General features: G+C 37.4%; 1 protein-coding gene across 1 annotated transcript in view; it reads left to right on the plus strand.

The window, feature by feature from the left end:
- Positions 1-19,905, plus strand: part of PLS1 (plastin 1) — a 41,486-nt gene that overhangs the window by 15,421 nt on the left and 6,160 nt on the right. Inside the window, exons 2-11 of the mRNA XM_058812183.1 lie at positions 4,300-4,407; positions 6,625-6,788; positions 7,898-8,027; positions 9,544-9,676; positions 10,567-10,648; positions 11,532-11,697; positions 11,793-11,935; positions 12,978-13,073; positions 14,351-14,546; positions 19,170-19,248. Of these exons, the coding sequence (XP_058668166.1) occupies positions 4,338-4,407; positions 6,625-6,788; positions 7,898-8,027; positions 9,544-9,676; positions 10,567-10,648; positions 11,532-11,697; positions 11,793-11,935; positions 12,978-13,073; positions 14,351-14,546; positions 19,170-19,248 (1,259 nt within the window). The 5' untranslated portion in view covers positions 4,300-4,337. The remainder of the gene's footprint in view (positions 1-4,299; positions 4,408-6,624; positions 6,789-7,897; positions 8,028-9,543; positions 9,677-10,566; positions 10,649-11,531; positions 11,698-11,792; positions 11,936-12,977; positions 13,074-14,350; positions 14,547-19,169; positions 19,249-19,905) is intronic.

The following is a 19,905-nucleotide window of genomic DNA, read 5'->3' on the forward strand; positions in this document are numbered from 1 at the left end:
TGGTCACAAGACAATTTTTTGCTAAGAGGAAGTCGGCCATTGCAATAATCTCCCCAGGGTAGTGGTGCATTCCCCAACATTGGGCACCTCTAAGATTTGGCTGGGGAGGCTGCTGGACCATCTTGTCCAGAGAGTGCTTTTGCCAAGAAAGGTTGGACTGGCTGGTTCTCGCTGTGCCTCCCAACCTGGCATTCTGTGATTCTGTGACTGTTCCACAGTGAAGGCTTTTTTCACTTTGCATACCAGACAGTGCAGTTCTTTCCTCATGATGTCTCCTGCAGCCTTACTAGTGATACAGAAAAGATAAGTTATCTTTCCATACCCTATACCAGGCAAGCAACAACAACAATAAAATTGTAAAGCCACTGAACTCTAGTGATTATTCATTTTGTCATAAAGATTGAGACTTATCACAATAAGATAAAAAATTACCTTTTCCTAATTTAATTCAGATTAATCACCACTGCTGTTTTATTGCAGACCACCAGTGCAACCCCTAAAACAATTTGTGCTTTCATGTTATTAAAGGATCGATTCAGTTGGCCCCTAATCATCTTTTTACTTGAAGGACAAGAATAATCTTGGCATAAATAAGTTCTTTCAGTCTAAGATGAGTTGGGGTAGGGAAACCAAAAAATAAACAGAACAAACAAACCCTGGGTAGTTTTAGCTTCTTGAAAAACATCAGAAACCTCTGTGTGTGTGTTCATATCAAGCCAACATTCTGTATGTTACTTCCATTGCTCAAATCTTTATTATATGCAGATATTTCCAGTAATTTTTAATTAGCATTTCCTCTTTCCTTACTGTCTAAAGGGAATATGTGATGCATATTCTTATTTTAAAGTTTATTTTGTGTGTCTTATACCTTACAATGCATTATTTTCTCACTGAGACTGGACAGAACTCCTAGTTTATTAAAAGACACTAATAGTGCTTGAAAGCTATCCTGTTCTCATCACATTGACTTAGAGTCCTGGATAACTAACACAGGAATACTACAGGTTAAACTGTGTTTTGGGGGTATTTTTTCCCATTAAAATCCGTAGCAGATTCAAAGCCCAATAAGAGGAGAATTTTCATGTTTTGTAATTATAGATAGTACATAGTAATAACCAGCTGGTTGTTGATATAAAAGCACAACCTGTATATGCAAATGATGCTCTCTTGGCTGTAATTAGAGACAAGAGCTTTAAGAATGATGCAGCAATAGGCAGTATTTGCAGCAGGGATGGAGGAGGTGTGTCCCTGATGCAGACAAAAAGAGCAGCAACAAAAGAAAAAAGGCTCTCGAGTCAGCATTCTGAACTCCATTGTCACTGCAGTAGCAGCTGCGTGTGGAAATGAGGCAAACAGAATTTGAAATGAAGAACTGGAAAAGAAATTGCCACTTGCCTGCATGGATGGAGACAAGTATTGGGCATGATTGCCAATTAACTGCTCTGTTTTTTCTGACAGCTTTGATAACAGGTCAGAAATGTGGCAGGAGCTCTCTTTGACCTACTCCATCCTTTGTGGTTGCTCAGCCATAGATACTCCTCTGCACACAAAGAAATACCACAGTGGTACCAACAGTAGTTTGTATCTGTCTTATGTTGGATGTGGATGATTTCCAGCAGTGTCCAGTGAATTATCTTTAGATTAGAAAAGCCTTCCAGGCATAGGAAGCGGGCTAGGACTACATAAATATTGTCAGTTCATACTAAGCACATTTCAAGGACTAAAAAAAGGATCAAGGGTACTTCGTCAGCATTAAAACAGTGTTTGTACCTACCCTGTCCTGGAGCAGCAGGAAATGGTTTGTTGTAGGTGGAGACTACAGAAAATCTAAGTGCCATATGAACATCCTCAGAGTACAGAGAAATGTTCTCTGGAAATGAATATACCTTTGAACAGGTAGTCATAGTTCCAAGACCCAGATACCTCTGAGGCTAAATCTTGTCAGAATTGCCTGTGCCTTGAGTCATCTTGGCTGGTGATGAGTCTGGGTGTGCAGGGTATTTATTAGCTTAGATAGAAGGTCCCTGTTTGTGGACAGGAATTGTCTGTAATGTCTGACTAGTTAAGGTGTTGTCTCTGAGTGTTCAAGCTCTGACTCTCCTGAATGCCTGAACCATGATTGCAGCGCTTCTGCCATAATTTACCCTGTCAGGATATCATAGGCTATTCAAGGCTGTCTCTTTAGAGCAGTTATTAGCTTTCTTTTTCTGCTTCATTCAAAAACAGATGTTTCTACTGTGTAACTGAAATAATCAATGTCTTTGGAAATCAAAGATTGCTATTTTATTAAATGGAATATGATGGAAAATCTGAATTACCAATTATAAAAGGGGAGGAGGGAAACTAATTTTATGCAACTTCGCAGAAATTTATAAGATCTGAGTCATGATAATGGTAAATAGTTAACTTCAATGGTGCCAGCAAAAATGATGGTGTCTTTTATACTTGCATAGCTAAATATTTCACTTATGATTTGTCATGCCATTTCTGTATTTCAGAGGAGTGTCATCTGTTTGGTTTTTGTTTTGTTTTTTTTTTTTTTAGATTTAGAGCCGTTTAAGTTTCCTTTGTAATTTACATTTAAATCTTGTATTTTTTTCATCAATTTTTCCACATTAATTGTCACATCAGGTTCCCAGTGAATGTACTTGCACTTCCAGAAATATCTGTGTGAAGAGTTTTTTCTGAATATATATTTTAATTTTTTTTTTCTTTTGATTATAGACACTGGTACATGCTATTAGTAAGCTTAGCAAAACGGGTAAGAAGGATTTTAGTACTTAAATAAGATCTAGTGACATGAAGGAAAAAGACTTAACTTGCCACCCACACTCAAGGCCTTATCCTGTGTGACCCACAGGAGCAGTCCCAGTGAAGACACAGAAAATACTAACCCAAGTAAAGTAGGCAAGATCTATTTAAAACAACCCACTGTTGTTTAAGAACTCTGTTTATACAGCATTGTGGGAGAAAAATTTTCCACAAAAGGTGGGGAAGCAAAAGTACAGCCTTTCCTAAGGGCATCCAGCATGATTCATGCTAAAACTGATGGTTGAAGTCAGGTTTCCTCTTCTAGAGTCTTGTCCAGTGGGTAACAGCCCTGTTCTGCTGGGATGCAGGAGTTTTGGGGAAGAAGCAGCTGCATTTTGTAGACCAGAATATATTTATTATGAGCTTGGTCATTCCAGGAATGTATTTTTTCTTGCTCTAAAGAAAAAGCACTAAACCAGAAGGAAAACTTGGGCAAGTTTAGAACAACTTTGATGAAAATATTTATGTGAGGTGGATTTTTGTCACTTTCGGCTTATATAGTAAAAGCAAAGATGCAACTTGGACGTTTAGGACTGGCACAACCCCTCCTGTAGCAGCCTGTGCTCTCTCTGTCTCCAGCCAGGTGCACTCAGAGTTTAGTGCAGGCAGGGCTGTGCTGCCCTGGGCTTGCCTTGTGTGTGCCAGTGGCACTGCATGGTGGAAAATGACAAATACAAATATAAACTTGGGTGTGGAGACAACTGCATGGGGCTTCTTTACAAAGCTGCACTTACTGCCAATAAATCTGAGTCATCCTGTTGTAGTAAGGCTTTGATAAGAGGCAAAATCTTTCATAGGAGTTTACCAACCCCTTTGAAGGTGCCTTCAGTTTTGTTCTGCTTTTCTAAGAGGTCAGTAGAGAAAGGCTCACAGTGAGACTCCAATCTTTGCACAGCAAAAGCCTTCATTCAGCTCTGACAGTGTTAGGAGACAGCAGGGTGTCAGAAGGGTGGTAGAGTTCAGCTGCTGGTGCCTCCTGGAGTCATGGAAAGGCTCCCTGGTGTTCACTGACAGATTGTGGGCAGGTCCTTGGAAGTGTCCCACTGAGGTTGATGTTGTGTAAATGTTGGAGTGCTCAGTGCTTTGCAGGGCTAGATTCCAGCACTAAGCACTGCTTGGCAATGATACTGCATCTCACTTAGAAATTAATGTTTCCAGAAATTTTTTTTTGAAGTATGAGAAGATTTTAATGCTAGAAAACCACTTAAGCAGTGGAGGAAGGTTGTTGGCCAGTGTTTATTCTATGCAAATGAAACCATCAAATGTATGTAAACAGGGGCTGCTGTTGTGAATTTTCACTTACTCTTGCAGTGAAAAGAATTTCTGTAGGTATCTGATGTACTTTAAAGTGTTGTTTGTAACATTTTAAGTGTGTCAGGCCTGGACGTGTCATTCAGGTCTGGTGCCTTGTGTTGAATAGATCAGTAACTTCTATGTGTCTGGAATTATAGCCTGCCTGGTATCTTACCTCTTTATTGTTTTTATTAGGTATTAGCAGTTGAGGACAACACTTGTGCTGGCTGAAGATGGAGAACAACATAACTACTATCTCTCGTGAAGAGCTTGAAGATCTACGAGAGGCATTTGGCAAAATAGGTATGTTTTAAATAAGGAGTCAAAATTCAGGTTTCTGAACTCCTTAATTTGGAAAAACTTTTGATAAGCTTCAGGTGTTCTATATTTTCATGTTAGGTTACTGACACTTGGTTTTTGCTTTATTTGCATGCTTTGCTGAACTAATAATTTCATTTATTGAATCCGATTTTATGTTTTAAGGGAACTAAACTTGAAGATTTTTTGATATTTTGTTAATAAGATCAGCTTTGTTACACCAGTGTTAATAAATAACTGTACAGTTTTGTATGCTTGAGAGGATGTTTAGAGATCAATCAGAGCACACAGAAAGTGTAAGAAATTATATAGCAGCTCACCCTTTTTTCCCAGATTGCACTGCTGTTGTGAATGTTCATATCTGCTTTATTTCTTACTTACTGAGGGGTGATGTGTAACTGTGCAGCTCAGGAAATCAAACAACCATGATTGTAATCAGTCATGATGGGGGGGACAGGATCATTTTAGGCAAGAACTCTTAAATATTAGGAGTCTTTACTTGGTAAAGAAACTATTGGGAAGCTGTGGGTTAGAGATTTGGAAGACCATGAGTAGTATGAAGAAGTGAAGAGGGAATTACTTAGGATATGCCAATACAGGTATCACACGATGCCCACTAGAGAGTCAGGAAATTAAAATTAAAAATACTAACTTGACAATAAATAGCAGAACAATGAACCCATTGACTCAGGATGTTGCTGAGACCAAACAAAGAGTAGAAATTCTACAGGGAGTATGATACATCCATGGAAGATAATTCTTGAGTTGCTGTTAAACAATCCTCAGGACATCTATAGCTCAAGTGGTTTATATCCTGCAGGTGCTGGGATGAGAGACCAAGGAGAAGAGCACTATATACATGTATCAGTCTGCTAAGAGATGTTAGCACAGCTAGAGACTCACTGGTGCTGTCTGACAGCTTTTCTATATGTTTGGTTTTCACCATCTGTATTTCTTCTTTATCTCCATCCTCTACCTGCATCTTTTCCTATTTCAGCTTGAAGAATTGTCTGTACTGCTCCTACTCCCTGAAGAGCATTTTTTCCTTATGCTTTCTGTAAAACATAAAAATTAAGCATGATTGGTTTTAATTTTTTTCACATTTCTAATGTCTTTATGGATAAAGTACTTGCAACTAAGTTGGTAAACTGAGAGAAGGCATTTATTTAACTCTCAGCTTGTCATCATGGAAACTTACCCTCAGTGAAAGATGAACCTAGAGAAATAAAATAGCTGGTAATCTGAGCGAGCTCATGAGTATGTCCTCTGATGGTTAGACCATCCCTGTTATTATGTGTGGTCTTACATGTCTGCAAGCCACTGGATGAATTAGTGCATATGCAGACATCAAGTTTGTATATTGTTTTGTGAACTTTTGATAGTATCAAAACAACAATTTTTTTTTTGCCCTGCGTTTTTGGCCTTTTGCCTGCAGTGAAATGTGGTTGCCTTATGAAGCTGTACAGAAGCTACATAGTGTAGTATGGATTACAAAAAAAATTACTGTGTAGTAATTAATTATGGCTGGAGATGAAAGCATGTTTCTCTGCTTGCCCTTCTGTAATGGGAGGCATTCATCCACTCTGGTATCATTGACTGAGTTCTGATACTAAATGCAATATGAAGAGATGTTTTTAACTAGTAAATGAAAAAAAAATCAAAAGTGGGAGCACCTTGACAAGTCAGAGAAGTGGCCACATCATCTGCTTCTGTTTCTGATTCATTGTGATGTTCTCTTAAATTTCTTGCAAATAGATCATTCATAGAGCTCTTGTAATCACAACATGCATCAGATTTGAGCTTACTGATCTGCTGATTGCAAATGGTTTAATATTACACTTAGCATATATTAATTCATGTCCCTTTAACTTGAATGTTTATAGATAATTTTGTTGTGAGTCTTAAAAACAAATAAGAAAATCTTGAACTTCACTATTTGCAAATTTGCTATCTTGTTCTATCTGTGCTCTGGGATCAGAAGCTAAATCCTGAGAAAGCATACAACAAGATGGCACAAGTCCTAGATAGTTATGCCTCCAATCCACAAGCATTCCTTCATACTTATCTATATCAGAGAAAGAAACACTCATGTCCTAGAACTGTGTTTATTTTGCTTCGTTTATTCTTAACAGTTACCATAGCTTAGTACATGAATATGCATGAGTTTGCATGAGTATAACAACTTGTGCTTTCATTCTACAGATATTGACAACAGTGGGTATGTCAGTGATTACGAGCTTCAAGACCTGTTTAAAGAAGCAAGTCTGCCCTTGCCTGGTTACAAAGTCCGGGAGATTGTAGAAAAAATCATTTTGGTGACAGACAGCAGCAAGGATGGGAAAATCAACTTTGAAGAATTTGTCTCTGTAAGGCCTTCCCTTTGGATGTTTCTCTACTGTGCTAAGTGCTATTTTTATATACAACTATTATTTTGAGTTTTCTGTGACAACCTAGAATATCCTATATTGTTATTTTCTAATTTTTATCTTTCACACTCCTATTTAATGTTGCATGTGAAAGAACAGTAGTTGCAATCAGTCTTGTTTTCTGTTTCCTCCAAGGTGAGGGGAAGGAGTACATACTGTAGGAACTGTTGGGTCAGCCCTCACTCTGACAAAAGAGCAGACAATTGGATAGCAGCCTCTGAATCCTCTTAGCAGTGCTTCACTATACTTAATCTCTATACTAATGGTTGTTTATTACTGGGAGTGAGGTACAAGTTTTCCCTTTCACTGAGCAGATTTCAAAGCTTTAGGCTTTTCTAATGAGAATCACTCACTGGTGCATTTTAAAAGAAACAAGAACTTAGCAGGCTGTTGGTTGTGGGTGCTTGGGGATGATGATGTTTTGTTTTGAAATTAGAGTACTGCTGCTAATTGCACAAGGTTGCTTGTTGAATTAGGGATTGATCATTCTTTCTGAGATTCTAAACATGCAAGTATTTGCTTCCAGGTATTAACTGTGTCTTTTACTTCATCGTCAGTCTGAGACCTCTGCAGTATTTGGGCAAACCTAGGACATACTGATATATTCAGTGTGGGTTACATTGCAGGCAGGTGGAGAATGGTATTAGCTTGATAAAGGAAGGGCATGTTTAACTGTCATGTTATAACCTTTTACATGCAAAGCATGTGGGGAAATCAGTGGAAAAAATATACCATCATCATCAAAACTGTGTGTATCTTTAGTTGTGTTCTTCAGTTTACCAAAATATCTATGGAAAAATTGTGTTGATCTTTGCATGTCTATTTTTTTAGATAGCATGGCTTAATAGAGGTATTCACTGTGAAATAATATGTTAGATATCCAGTATAGATACAGATATCCAAACAGTAGTTATTTCTTTTTAGACAAGAAGTCATTTTAAATATCAAAGAAATTCAGACAGATTAACTACTGACTCTAGACTACCTAGATGATTTAACAGTTATTTGAAGGTACAATCAATCACAAAATGCTATTTTTTATATTTCAGATAATTCAGGAATTGAAAAGCAAAGATGTTAGCAAATCTTTCAGAAAATCAATAAACAAAAAGCAAGGTATTACAGCAATTGGAGGAACATCAGCAATATCTAGTGAGGGAACACAGCACTCTTATTCAGGTAAGAAATAGTCAAACATGGGCAAATTTTCCGTGGAGGAGGACTCTTTGAATTTGCACTACAGATAAAACAGAATCTAACTGGAAACTGTTGGCAATAAAAGCAAATTAACACAGCAAAAGCTTATGGAGATAGACAAAGTAAGTGTGGGTGGTAGTTTATTAGCTCTGTTCAGTTGTTGCTTAGTTTCACTCTTAGTTGCACTTGGAGGCAAGTTGGGCATCTGTGTGAGAACAAACGAGGAAAACAAGCACTGACACCTTGTGGGGGAGGAAAAGCCCCTTTGGTGTACTTCTAGTAAAGCTAGTCAACTTTTTGCCTTCATTGTATGGTAATGGACTCTTATTCCTATATTCAGATTAAAAAAATGAATGAATCCTCATTTTCATTTCCACAGTGTTAACTAACATGAACTAAAACCCCTCTAATGCCACAAATCCTTTCTGGATGGACTGCCCTCCTCAGCTGTCTCTGCATTACAGAATTGTTCAGTCATACATGGCTTTTGCATAGACTGTCTCACACTGAAGAAGCTGCTTTTAATATTTGATCTGTTTCTTTCTACCTCTCCCTGCTGCATGTAATTTAAGTTGGTAATTGTGCCTAATTGCATTGCAGCTCCTGGCCAGAGTGTGAGCCACCTTCTAGGATCATGTTGCAATCAGCAATATTGCAACTTTTTTGATTGACTTAAGTCTGGAATTTGTGTCATTCCAGATTGTGTTAAGGTTCTGTATATGAGAGAGATTTACTTTAAATAACCAAAGGTGGCAATACCCTCTCTTCCAGTAGGATTCCAGCACCAGGTATACCTGGTACATCCTTAAAGCAGGGGATATGCTCCATCCCAAAGGATGCCTGTAGGGCATCAGAGGTGATTCTTTACCTGTAGTTTTATTTTTGGTGGAGAGAAACAAACCCCACTAGAGCACAATTCACCTGGCCTGGCCTCACCCAGCATCTCGTTTATGATGAGGTGAAGTGTGCTCTAGAATTTCACATTGTTTCCCATTGACATTGAAAGAAGTCAGGTGCTTCTAATAACTGAGATATTAAACTTCTTAAGTTTCTCAAAGCTAAAGACAGCTCAGCACTTCAGGTCAGTCTCAAAAGGCTGCCAGTCTCTGAAGTCCAGCAGAAGGCTGAATCAAACACTCATTTTAAGCAAACAGTGCATGGAGTGAGATGTTGCATATTTCAGATGAGATGTTTTCACCTCTTCTTTGTAATTGCTGAGAAACCAAATTTGAAGTCAGCCTTGAGGACACCTTTTCTCAGATGTTCCTATGACATTCATGTTATCCTTCAGAAAATCACCAGATACTTAGAGGGTGCAGTGGGAGAAAGGTCAATCTGTACTTACCATTTTTTGTGTTCTTTCTCATTGATCTGATTTTTTTAATAACTGACCTCTGTGAAATTAAGGGGTTTTGTGGCAGATGACCCAAGTATGGTGTTACTAGTATGTCTTCATGGAAATGTTCATCTTTTATTTTAATGATGTCTTTCTTTTCAGAGGAAGAAAAAGTTGCTTTTGTTAATTGGATAAATAAAGCTCTACAAGATGACCCAGACTGTAAGCACCTCCTACCAATGAACCCATCAGATGCCAGTCTGTTTAAATCCCTTGCAGATGGCATCCTTCTTTGGTGAGTCCAAGGCTATGAGAAAGAAAGGAAGTTAATCTCAAAGGTTAAATGCTGATCACAGTGACATGAATTGGAAAACTTTAGACAGGCGTTAAGATCAAGACCCCACTCTTAAATATTTCATTTGTTTGCCCATAGTAATGTGATTTTTAGCATGTTTTCTATGTGACTCTGTGCATACATTATAGAAGCATTTTTCCTCTTCAGACCCATAATTATTCATGCCAGATATGTGCAGGCTGTTTATAAAGGAGATAATTAAACAGTTCATAAATTCATTACTTCAAATAATTAGAAAACTTGACTATTTTAAATATTTTTAAAAGTTACTACTTATAGTCATTAAATCATGGGATATCAGGAAAAGAAATTTGAATTTAAATCCATGGCAAAACAGAGAGCATATAGTAGATCCCTTAACCAGTCTGCTGTAACTTTCTAGTTAAAGTGGATTACTAGTACTTACTGACACACCATGGTAACAAGGGATTAGCTGTTAGTGTTGATGTGAATTAGTCTGAGATCCACGTAGATACAAGGTACTACAGAAATGCAGTGCAGGAATACACTGATTATACTACAGTTTTTCAGTAGAGACCATTTAAGTTACTTTGGTGTACAGTTTTCATCTCAGGAGCTTTCTTTGACTGTTATAAATATGATCTGTTAATTATAAAAGGAAGATACAATATATTATCTGAGGCATTCTGAATGAATGTGCAGTTATTTAATGGGAGAGAGGAGATTTAGACAATGGTCTTTTTTTTTGTTTTGTTTTTTTTTAATCTTGTCAGAAATGTGTGCAGCTAGTTGAGTGTTGGTAGTTTATAACCAAATAATATATTTTCTGAAATGGAAGTTTGAATAAACTCTTGACTTTTCTTTCTTAGCAAAATGATCAACTTTTCACAACCAGACACAATTGATGAAAGGGCTATTAATAAGAAAAAACTCACTCCTTTCACTGTTTCTGTAAGTACTGCATGAATAGTAACTTGCCACAAATGAGAAAGTATTTTTCTGTTTTAATGACAGTTCTTCTGGTGGAAAAAAAAAATTAAAAATCATATTTAATAAAAAAATCCTGAAGCATGAGATTATATTTTCTAAAAAACTCTACTGTATTCTCCTATTTCTTAGATGATTTACAGAAAAAATAGTTTTTTCTTGTTTTCTCTAAATCTTTCCCTATTAGCTATTTTTGTTTTGCCTTACTGAGTACCTGAAGTAAATAATTTTAGACTTTGAGTGGATGGCCAGGTTGTATTTCAGCCATGTAGAAAGTATCTGCATGGCTGCATATTCTGTGATAGGATGATGCACTTTCAGTACTGGAGAGTAGCTTTGACAGAGGATGAGGAGCTCTATTTTAATTGTGTATGAAGTCATGGAAAAGTTTGACAGCAACAGTTTTTAAGAACTTAGTTTGGGTTTAAGAAAACAGGGCTGGAAAGGGAAGTAGATCCATAAGTTACTAACCCAGTGAGAAAAAACTGCTGATAAAAGCCTCAGTTAAATGGCAGATTTTATTTTAGGCAGTGGTGTTAAAATATGACAAGTTAAACCACACTATATTCTAAATCCTTTATGTGGGTAAAAATATTTTTATTAAAGTATTCCTCAGTAATTCCAGCTGCAGAAGGTGGCCCACAATTTTTAAGTGGGTCCATATTAACACTGTCATTGTTTTCATAAAATTTTGGTAAGATACAAGGTAGTTAACAAAAACCTCCAGAGTGCAGTCTTCCATTCAAAGCCATTGAATTAATGCATTTTTTCTTCCAAAGTTTAATATGAACAATTTTACTAAAAAATACAATCTCCCAAGTTTGTTAAATGATGATATTCCAAATAGGAAAACTTAAACCTGGCTCTGAACTCAGCGTCTGCCATTGGCTGCACAGTTGTCAATATTGGATCACAAGATTTGCAAGAAGGAAAACCACACTTGGTATTGGGACTCTTGTGGCAGATCATTAAAGTTGGCCTTTTTGCTGATATTGAGATCTCCAGAAATGAAGGTAAGAGTAATGCCTGCTATAGCAATGGCAGCCCCTTGGAATTAGCTCAGACCACAATAGCAGTGATCTCAGCTTTCTTTCAAACTTGCTTTTAGCTCTTATTGCCTTGCTAAATGAAGGGGAAGAGCTGGATGAGTTAATGAAGCTCTCCCCAGAAGACCTCTTGCTGCGCTGGGTGAATTACCATCTGGCCAATGCAGGGTGGCAGAGAATCACTAACTTCAGCCAAGACATCAAGGTATGTAGTTATTTCTTCTCATAATTGAACACAGTGGTATTAAAACACACAGTGCATAGAAAAAAATTGTCAGATCAGGAGAATTTAGATACAATAGTAATCTGCTTTATCTGACTGCAGGTTTATCCTGCATTTTTCAACACTGAAAGAGAATTATTTTGATCTATCCTATTTAGTTGCTCATCCCCTGTATTATCATATCACAGTGCAAAGTGAACATTTCCAACAGGCTGATAGTCAGGGAAGTTCTAATGTTGTTCGGTGTCTATTAGAGTTATTTAGGATAATTTGCACCGCATTACTAGCTGCTGATAACTGCCAGTCACTGCTTTGCTGGTGTGTCAGCTGGGTGACACAGGGGCTGAAAGGTTCCTCCTCTCTTCAGTCATTCTGCAAAGGCAGGCAGAGCATTGTAGTAGCCCCGCTGAGGAGAGAACACAGCAACTTTTAAAAACTGAAAGCAAAGGAAGAAGACTGCCTTAAGGTGGTTAGACCTCCTTTCCTTGGACAAAACCATGTCCTTAATAGTTTTTGGCTATCTGCTGCACCACTCAGCAAGTTACATCATTTCAAATGCTGTCAAGAAGGCTGTTATTAAAGCAGACTGTAACTAGGGTTTTATATGAAAACTGCTACTATGGTAAAAAAATTATATGGTGCTTAAGAGTAGTAGTAAATACTTATAGAACTAGTAGGGATTTATTTTTTTCTTCTAGTTTGTTACTGCAAAATTGATCCTTTTGTGACCCCTGATAAATTTGCCCTGAACATCTTAATTGCAACAGTCTAGATAATATTCAGCAGAGTAAATTTAACTAGTGTTGTCCACAATGATTAGCAGATATTCCTTTTCTCTGTCATCTGGCTGATTAAGTTCTATGTGAAACAGGGTAGTAAAATGGCTGCATGACTTCATCCATATTCACTGAAATTAGAGAGCTGTATATTTGACTCCTGTGGCTTTTGGATTGGAGTATTACAGTAATAAATGTCTAGGAAAGGCTACAAATGTGCTGCTTTTTTTTTTATTACACTGTTTTAGGATTCAAGAGCCTACTACCATTTGTTAAATGAGATTGCACCCAAAGGAGATGACCCTGAGCAATTGCCTATTAAAATTGACTTTACAGGATTTCATGTAAGTATCCAGAAATGTAAAAATAGACTGGAATTATCTGAGACCTATTTGTATGAATCCAACATTCTGGTTACCAGGTTATCCCTGAATCCTCTTCTGTTTCCTAAGGTGTGCAAAAACTCAGCCAGATTGCTCAGTGTTACTAAAGCTTAAATGAGCAAAAACTTGAGCCTACAGTGCTGCTGAAACAGGATAATGCATCCTGCAGTCAAAAGTTTGGAGCTATGTTTCACTTGGAGTAGTGTATATTGATTTTCATTTGGAATAGTGTACATTGTTGGGTCATCCAACATGAATATTAGAGCATCCTGCTCAGTTCTCCTGTTCTGGAATTCAGACAAGGAAGAACAGACTTCACAAACGGTTGTTCCTTCCTCTAACCAAGCAGCAATTAGAAATAACATGTGAGCTCTTCCAATAACCAGCAGCAAAGTGTGGCATCCATCAAGCTTTAAGGTGTAAAGGGACAGAGGGTTTAAAACCAGCCTACATTGATGTGGAAGCACTTGTCTAAGTGGCTTCATAATGCCTGTTGGAAGGATTATTGTGGGAGTGCATTTGCTCCAAAGTTGAACTGCATGCCTGAGATACTTATATATTAATCAGAATATACAGTAGAATCTCATTATTCATTATAAGCATGAAACCCATGTGCATGATTGTTTTCTTACATGCTTTAGTTCTCTTAAATTCCTTTTTTGCTTTGTTTGCTCTTGTTTGGGTTTTTTGAGAGTGAGAAGGAGTAGAAGTAAATTTTTTCCACTGTAATTTCCTACAGTTCATATGATCACATTTTTATAATGAACCAGTATATTACTAATAAAGACTAACAAACATAAGTTGCCAACTTATGATTATTAAGAGAAAAAAATATTAAAAGGACAGCAAGTTGGAAGCATTCAAACTCTTACTGGTGGTTTTGTGGGCATCATCTGGAATTACTTGAGAATATAATTTTAAAGCAGTGATGGTGAACCTTTATTACATGTAGGAGGATAAGGAATATGGGAATCAACAGCCTGGAAATAGAAATAGCATCTCTGCACTCCTGGCTGCAGTTGCTGTGATTCATGAGGAATGTTGTGCTGACAGCCACAGAAGTGAAGGACAGTAGAAGGCAGAGAGGAATTGTCCTGGGCTGTAAGAGCTAGCTCAGGCATTGGCAGAATGAGGGAGGAACTGACATGGGTCATTTAAAGATTTCCCTAGCTGATGATTCAGTAAAATCTAGTACTAGACTTAACTGTAAATTAACTTTTGTTTGTTTTTCTTTTTAGGATAAAAATGACTTGAGGAGGGCTGAATACATGCTCCAACAGGCAGATAAATTGGGCTGCAGACAGTTTGTAACTCCAGCTGATGTGGTTGCAGGCAACCCTAAACTCAATTTGGCTTTTGTTGCAAATCTCTTTAACACATATCCAGCCCTGCACAAGCCTGACAATTCATCTTATGATCTCAATTTATTAGAAGGTACTCAACTTTCTAACTGTATGGAAGAGAAGAATATTAGTATTAGAATATTTGTAGTGATTTCTACTTAGGTATTCCTTCTAGGTTGTGATTTAGGATCCCTGTGTGCTGGTGCCTGTGTTTACTTACTCACAGCCAATTTAAGCCTTAGTGGAAAACCCCAGTAGTGTGTATATTGTTCACTTGTGTTAGCCTGACCAAATGGTCATTCCTGAATAACCTTCTGTCATCCATTTGCAGGAGCAAAAACTGTCCTCCTACTTTCCTTTCAGTTTCCATGCTTCTTTCCATGCTATTTAAATTTGAGCTGATATACAAATTCTGGTTTTTCTTTGAAGTGCTATATTATGCAACTGTAATAGTCTTTAAAAGTATTTTTCACATATTTTTGTGCATTTGTATATATGTGTGTGTATGTTTGTTGCCTTTTAAAGTAGGAAACATTTTTTTTTAAAAGGCTTCTGTATCAGCAGCCTATATAAATCTATTGCATCAGCAGCCTGTGTAGATCCTGTCATAGCAGGGAATTTGGCCTTTAACTGTACAGTTCAGATCCCTAATGCCAGACACAAAGGGATAATTGGTAGCAATCTTTGGCTGTTGCCCTTGCTGTGGACCAGCTAATCTAGGATAATGGAGTGGCTCCTGCCAGTGTATTTCACAGTTGTTCACTGATCTCAAAGGAGTGTGAGAATCAGGGGTGCTGCACTCGGGAGAATCATCAGCAATGTTCACATAGTCCTCTGCACTGCCTTCTCGTGCCTTCCTCTTACTGTTCCTATCAGGTTTCCTTTCCATCTAGGTGAGTCCATCTTCCTTTGCTCCTGTTTTCTCATGATTTGTCTGTGCTGCTGCATCTCTGTGTCACAAATCTTGTATCCCTCAGAGCATTCCTGTTTCAGGCTTCTGGCTCTTCTAGCTTCAGCTGGGTGCCAGCTGTGATAGAGGCTTAGAGCACAGGACCTTGTCTTCCCTTTCCAGCTGTGATATCCCCAGTCACTGCAGTCCCTGCTGGCCAGGACAATGACTGAAGGAAAGGTCTGCTCTTCCTCTGCTTCAGTTTTGTTAGAAATGTCAGCTCTTGGAAATGCATACAGGAGCTGGGTGGAGGTGGAATATGCTCAGTTCACCTTCTCTGCTCTGAAGATAAAATTGCTGGTGTGATTTGAAATACCGAAAACTTGGTTAAATTTGGAAGCATTTTCAATGGCATGGGAAAAACCGGTTGAATTGGTTTCTGGACTTTCCTGATACATTTAGATGGAGATGAAAGTCTCAGCCAAACCAGTTTAAAAAGTTACAATCAACTGAATGCTAGGGTATGATTTTGTAATTATAAATACTGGCCAAATTTAACTTACTACTTACAGTATATATTTTTGAGATGGATAATCATGCCAATGTTACCTATTCAAAGAAAAGTAGATGACTCCTTTTTGCCCTCAAATAATAATTGCTGTGGTGTCAAGTAGATCTAAACCATCAAAATAGTTATTTCAGCCCAAAGACAAGGTTGTTAATGTTTTTTTTCCTGTTAATGTATTGTTTGTTTTCCATTAAGTCCTGTGTTTATACCGATGTTTTCTCAAGCTAGTGATATAAAATATGACATTGATTTCTTTATAGTTTCATCATAGATTGTCTGTTGAAATCTGACTCATAATTTATAATGCTTTCCTGTTTTGCTTCATGAAATGCAGATTTGACCCCTCCTAATGTAGGTACTGTATTTAGTACTTTTCTGTACTCCATAAAAGTGTTTATTCTGCAATTTTTCGTTCTTTTTTTCCCCTATTGTTTAATCATCTCTGTCCTTTTCTGGTTGGTTTTTTTTTTTGCATTGTTCTTACATTTTTCTATTGTTTTAATATGCCATCATAAGTAAAAGAGATGGAAAAAAACCCACAGCATATAAAATGAGGGCAAGAGTTGCAGTAAGTCAAATGCCATCCAGGTATTTTGGAGGGTTTAGCCAGTGAGGGCTTGCCATGAACTGAGATGTCGAGCTGTAGGTATGTGTGGGTGAGTAGAGCTTCCTGAAAGTTTTCATTTTCCTGCATAAATTCCATCTTTTCAGGGACTGTCCCACCTCATCAGCATGGTGTGGCTGTCCTATTCAGTTTAAGACAGTTAATGCTGTGCATAAACTGACATCTGCCCTGATAATACATCTGGTGATGTGCACTGAAATATGAGATTGTGTCTCTCAGGAATACTGACACAGCAAAATGAACATTTGAATATTGTGTGGGGATGGAGAGGGCAGTCCTGAGCTCAGTTCTTGCACCACCTTTGCTGCTGATCCAAGGAGGCCCTGGCTTGTGGGGAAAGCAGCAATTTGGAGTCCAAGTCATGAAGAGAGCTGAGCTCTTGGGGGGAGGAAGAGGAGGGACTTGTGTCCACCCACTTTTCCTCCACTGTAGATGTTCTGTGCTGTTGCTTAGATTACTGGCAGCCTTCATGGCTGTCACCACAAGAGGGTTAAGTACTCCCACTCAGGCTGGCTGAACTTTGAGTGCCACTGTATCTTGAGCTCAGTTGTGTTGCAGGGATTATTTTAGGTTTATTCGGAGCTCTTTGGATTTTTCATCCCCTCCCTATGGCTACTCTCCACTCAGTTCCACAGTGTAATGATCTCAAAAAAGAGATGGCAATAAATATAAAGGATACTACCAAATTTGCTCCTCTCTCTTTTGTGTAGCTCTGCCCCCTTTCTGCAGTTTTCCAATGATTTTGGCTATCTGCTGCACCACTCAGCAGAAGATATGCTCCTGATAGGATCACAAGGTATATTTTGAGTAAAGGAATAGAGAGAAAAAAACTGGTCACTTCTCAGCCATCTGGAAAACTTACGAACACTCATGTATTGCATGATAAAGGGATTTGTTTAGAGTGGCATATTAAATATAGTATGCTGGGTTTAGTTCCTGGACTCCCACTTTCCAAAAGGGTCCTGCCCAGCTTGCATGCTCTTGCTCCTGCTTGGCTGCTTTGGATTCTCCTGACAATCTTGAGCAAGCATTTTAAAATCCTCAGTCTGAGTGCAGTTGCTGAGAATCTGTTTTTGTGGCTATGCTGTTTCTTAAGAGTTCACTAAATAACCTTGGTACTGTCTTTGTAATGGACAAGTGTTCCTAAAAGCACTTTGCAGTCAGGATTTTATGTACTGCAAATCAACTCAAAGCTCAGTAACCATAAAATCATTAAAAAAACCACAAGGCACTTGCTTCAAAATACTATAATCTCAAAGGTATTCTTTATAAACTTAAATTATATATAATTCTTGAGTTATTATTGTTTTTTAAATGGAAAAACTGATATTTTTAATAACTTTGTCATAAAGTGTGATTGTTCTTTTAAATTTTTATGTGGCAAGAAATATGTGAAACAAAGCTCTCTGATGATCTTGCAGAATAGTATTTTTCTTTGTTTCTACTGTTTCATGAGTGGCTCTGTGGTTATTTTTACAAGTAAATATTTGAAACAAACAGTAATTCGAATTGCATATGAAAAAAATAATTTAGAAAAACATATTGGTAAGATGAATATCAACTATTTCATAATAATTGGAAAGGAAAGAACCTGGTAAGGTGGCTGAAACTTTAAAAATAAAATTTACTCTGTTAGAAACTGTAAACTACAGGTGAAATTTCTGAAGTCCAGAGCTTTCTCCCTCCTCGGTGTCTTCACTGTTTTCTGAACTGTGGATTACCAACCCAGGGGAACAAAGTTATGAAGTTATTCCAAGCTCACGTATTCAGGCTAAATATTTTCTCAAATGCTCCTCTTTGATGCAAGAGAAAACAGCTTATGCAGCACTGATTCACATGTAGATGTCAACAGAGATGTTGTTAAAATTTAGGTAGTGTTATATGTAGAAAATTAATGAATTTTTGCAATCTGTAACTTTATAGAGAACGAGTTAGGTTAGGACTCATGATTGCAATAATAAAAGCAACCTATGTCAGGAAAGTGAAGGTTGGGATTTACTGCCTAATGAATTTTCTGAAGTTCTTGTAAGTAGAATTGCTGGTTAAAGCTGTGAGGATAACTGGCCCCCTCAGCAGTATAAATAGCTCCACAAAGTTAACAAATACTACACTGCCTCTCCATGTTTTCAGTGCAAAGAACTAAAAAAAAAAAGAAATCTGTTGCTTTGGGGAGGCCCTTTGCAAATTAATACTGTCAAATTCTGTGAGGGCAGAGTGGAGTTGTAGTGCCTCGTGTGTTAGTACTGACTTTTAATAAAAAGATACTATTTCTCTCAAACTGTTGAATGCAGTTTCTGCTCATTTTAGTTTCAGGAACTTATTTTTAATCATCTCCATGATATATTAATTACGTGAAATATAACAAAAGTTTATTTCTGTATTTTATCAAATTGTATTTACTCAGATAAATGTAGTCTAATGATACTACTTCATGTAGTCCCCCTGCCTTGTGCCCAGAACTGAGTGGGTCTGAATTGGATAGGATTGCCTTGTAGTATAGACTATTGTTTGGGAAATTGTGAACTCTTTTTGGGGTGGGAGGGGGGTGGTGAGGGATATAAGAAACATTTAAACATTGCTTATTAAAGTGTGTTCTCCAATAACTTATATAGAATTGTATTTGTCACCATAGGAGAAAGTAAGGAAGAAAGGACTTTCAGAAACTGGATGAATTCACTGGGTGTGAGCCCATATGTTAATCATTTATACAGGTAAGGTTTTTTAAAAAGAATTATTTGACTTCTCGGGGGTGACAGGGGAAGAAAGAAGGAAAGAAGAGGGGGAAGTTGTATTTCTACTAGAATAGTGATATCTAGGTTTCTTCTTCAAAACTGATCTGTAGGACCACATTAAGCAGTATCTGACTCAAATATTCTAGTCATAATCTAGATAGACTAGAAAACATAAGAAGGTTTAAATCTCCCTCCCTCACTCACTTGTATGTTGAATTATGTTTTTATAAAAGTTGAGATAATTGTGTTTTATGATGTATAATTTTTATTTTTTTCAGTAGACTGTAAGTAGCTCTGCAGTGTAGTATTCCCTCAGATGAAGGGCTTTATAACAAGCTTTTTAGATGCTTCTGGTCACTTTCAAATTATGCCAGAAATTGATTCAAATTCTGCCAATAAAAGATGAGATTGAGGGAGCAAATAGGAACCCCTGCTTGTATTTATATTTACTAATTGGTTTCATTATTTCAGTTTTCTGATCTCTGTAAAGTGATCTTAACATGGAGAATTTCATTTATTAAGTAGTTGATGGGAATTATCAGTAATGCAAAATATAATTGGAAAATAATACTTTTCCTACTATTCTTCTTTTGCAAGATAAGTTAATTGGTTTTGATTATTCTTTAGCAAAATTCA

This window comes from Ammospiza caudacuta, chromosome 11 (assembly GCF_027887145.1).
Source record: "Ammospiza caudacuta isolate bAmmCau1 chromosome 11, bAmmCau1.pri, whole genome shotgun sequence".
NCBI classification, from domain to species: domain Eukaryota; kingdom Metazoa; phylum Chordata; class Aves; order Passeriformes; family Passerellidae; genus Ammospiza; species Ammospiza caudacuta.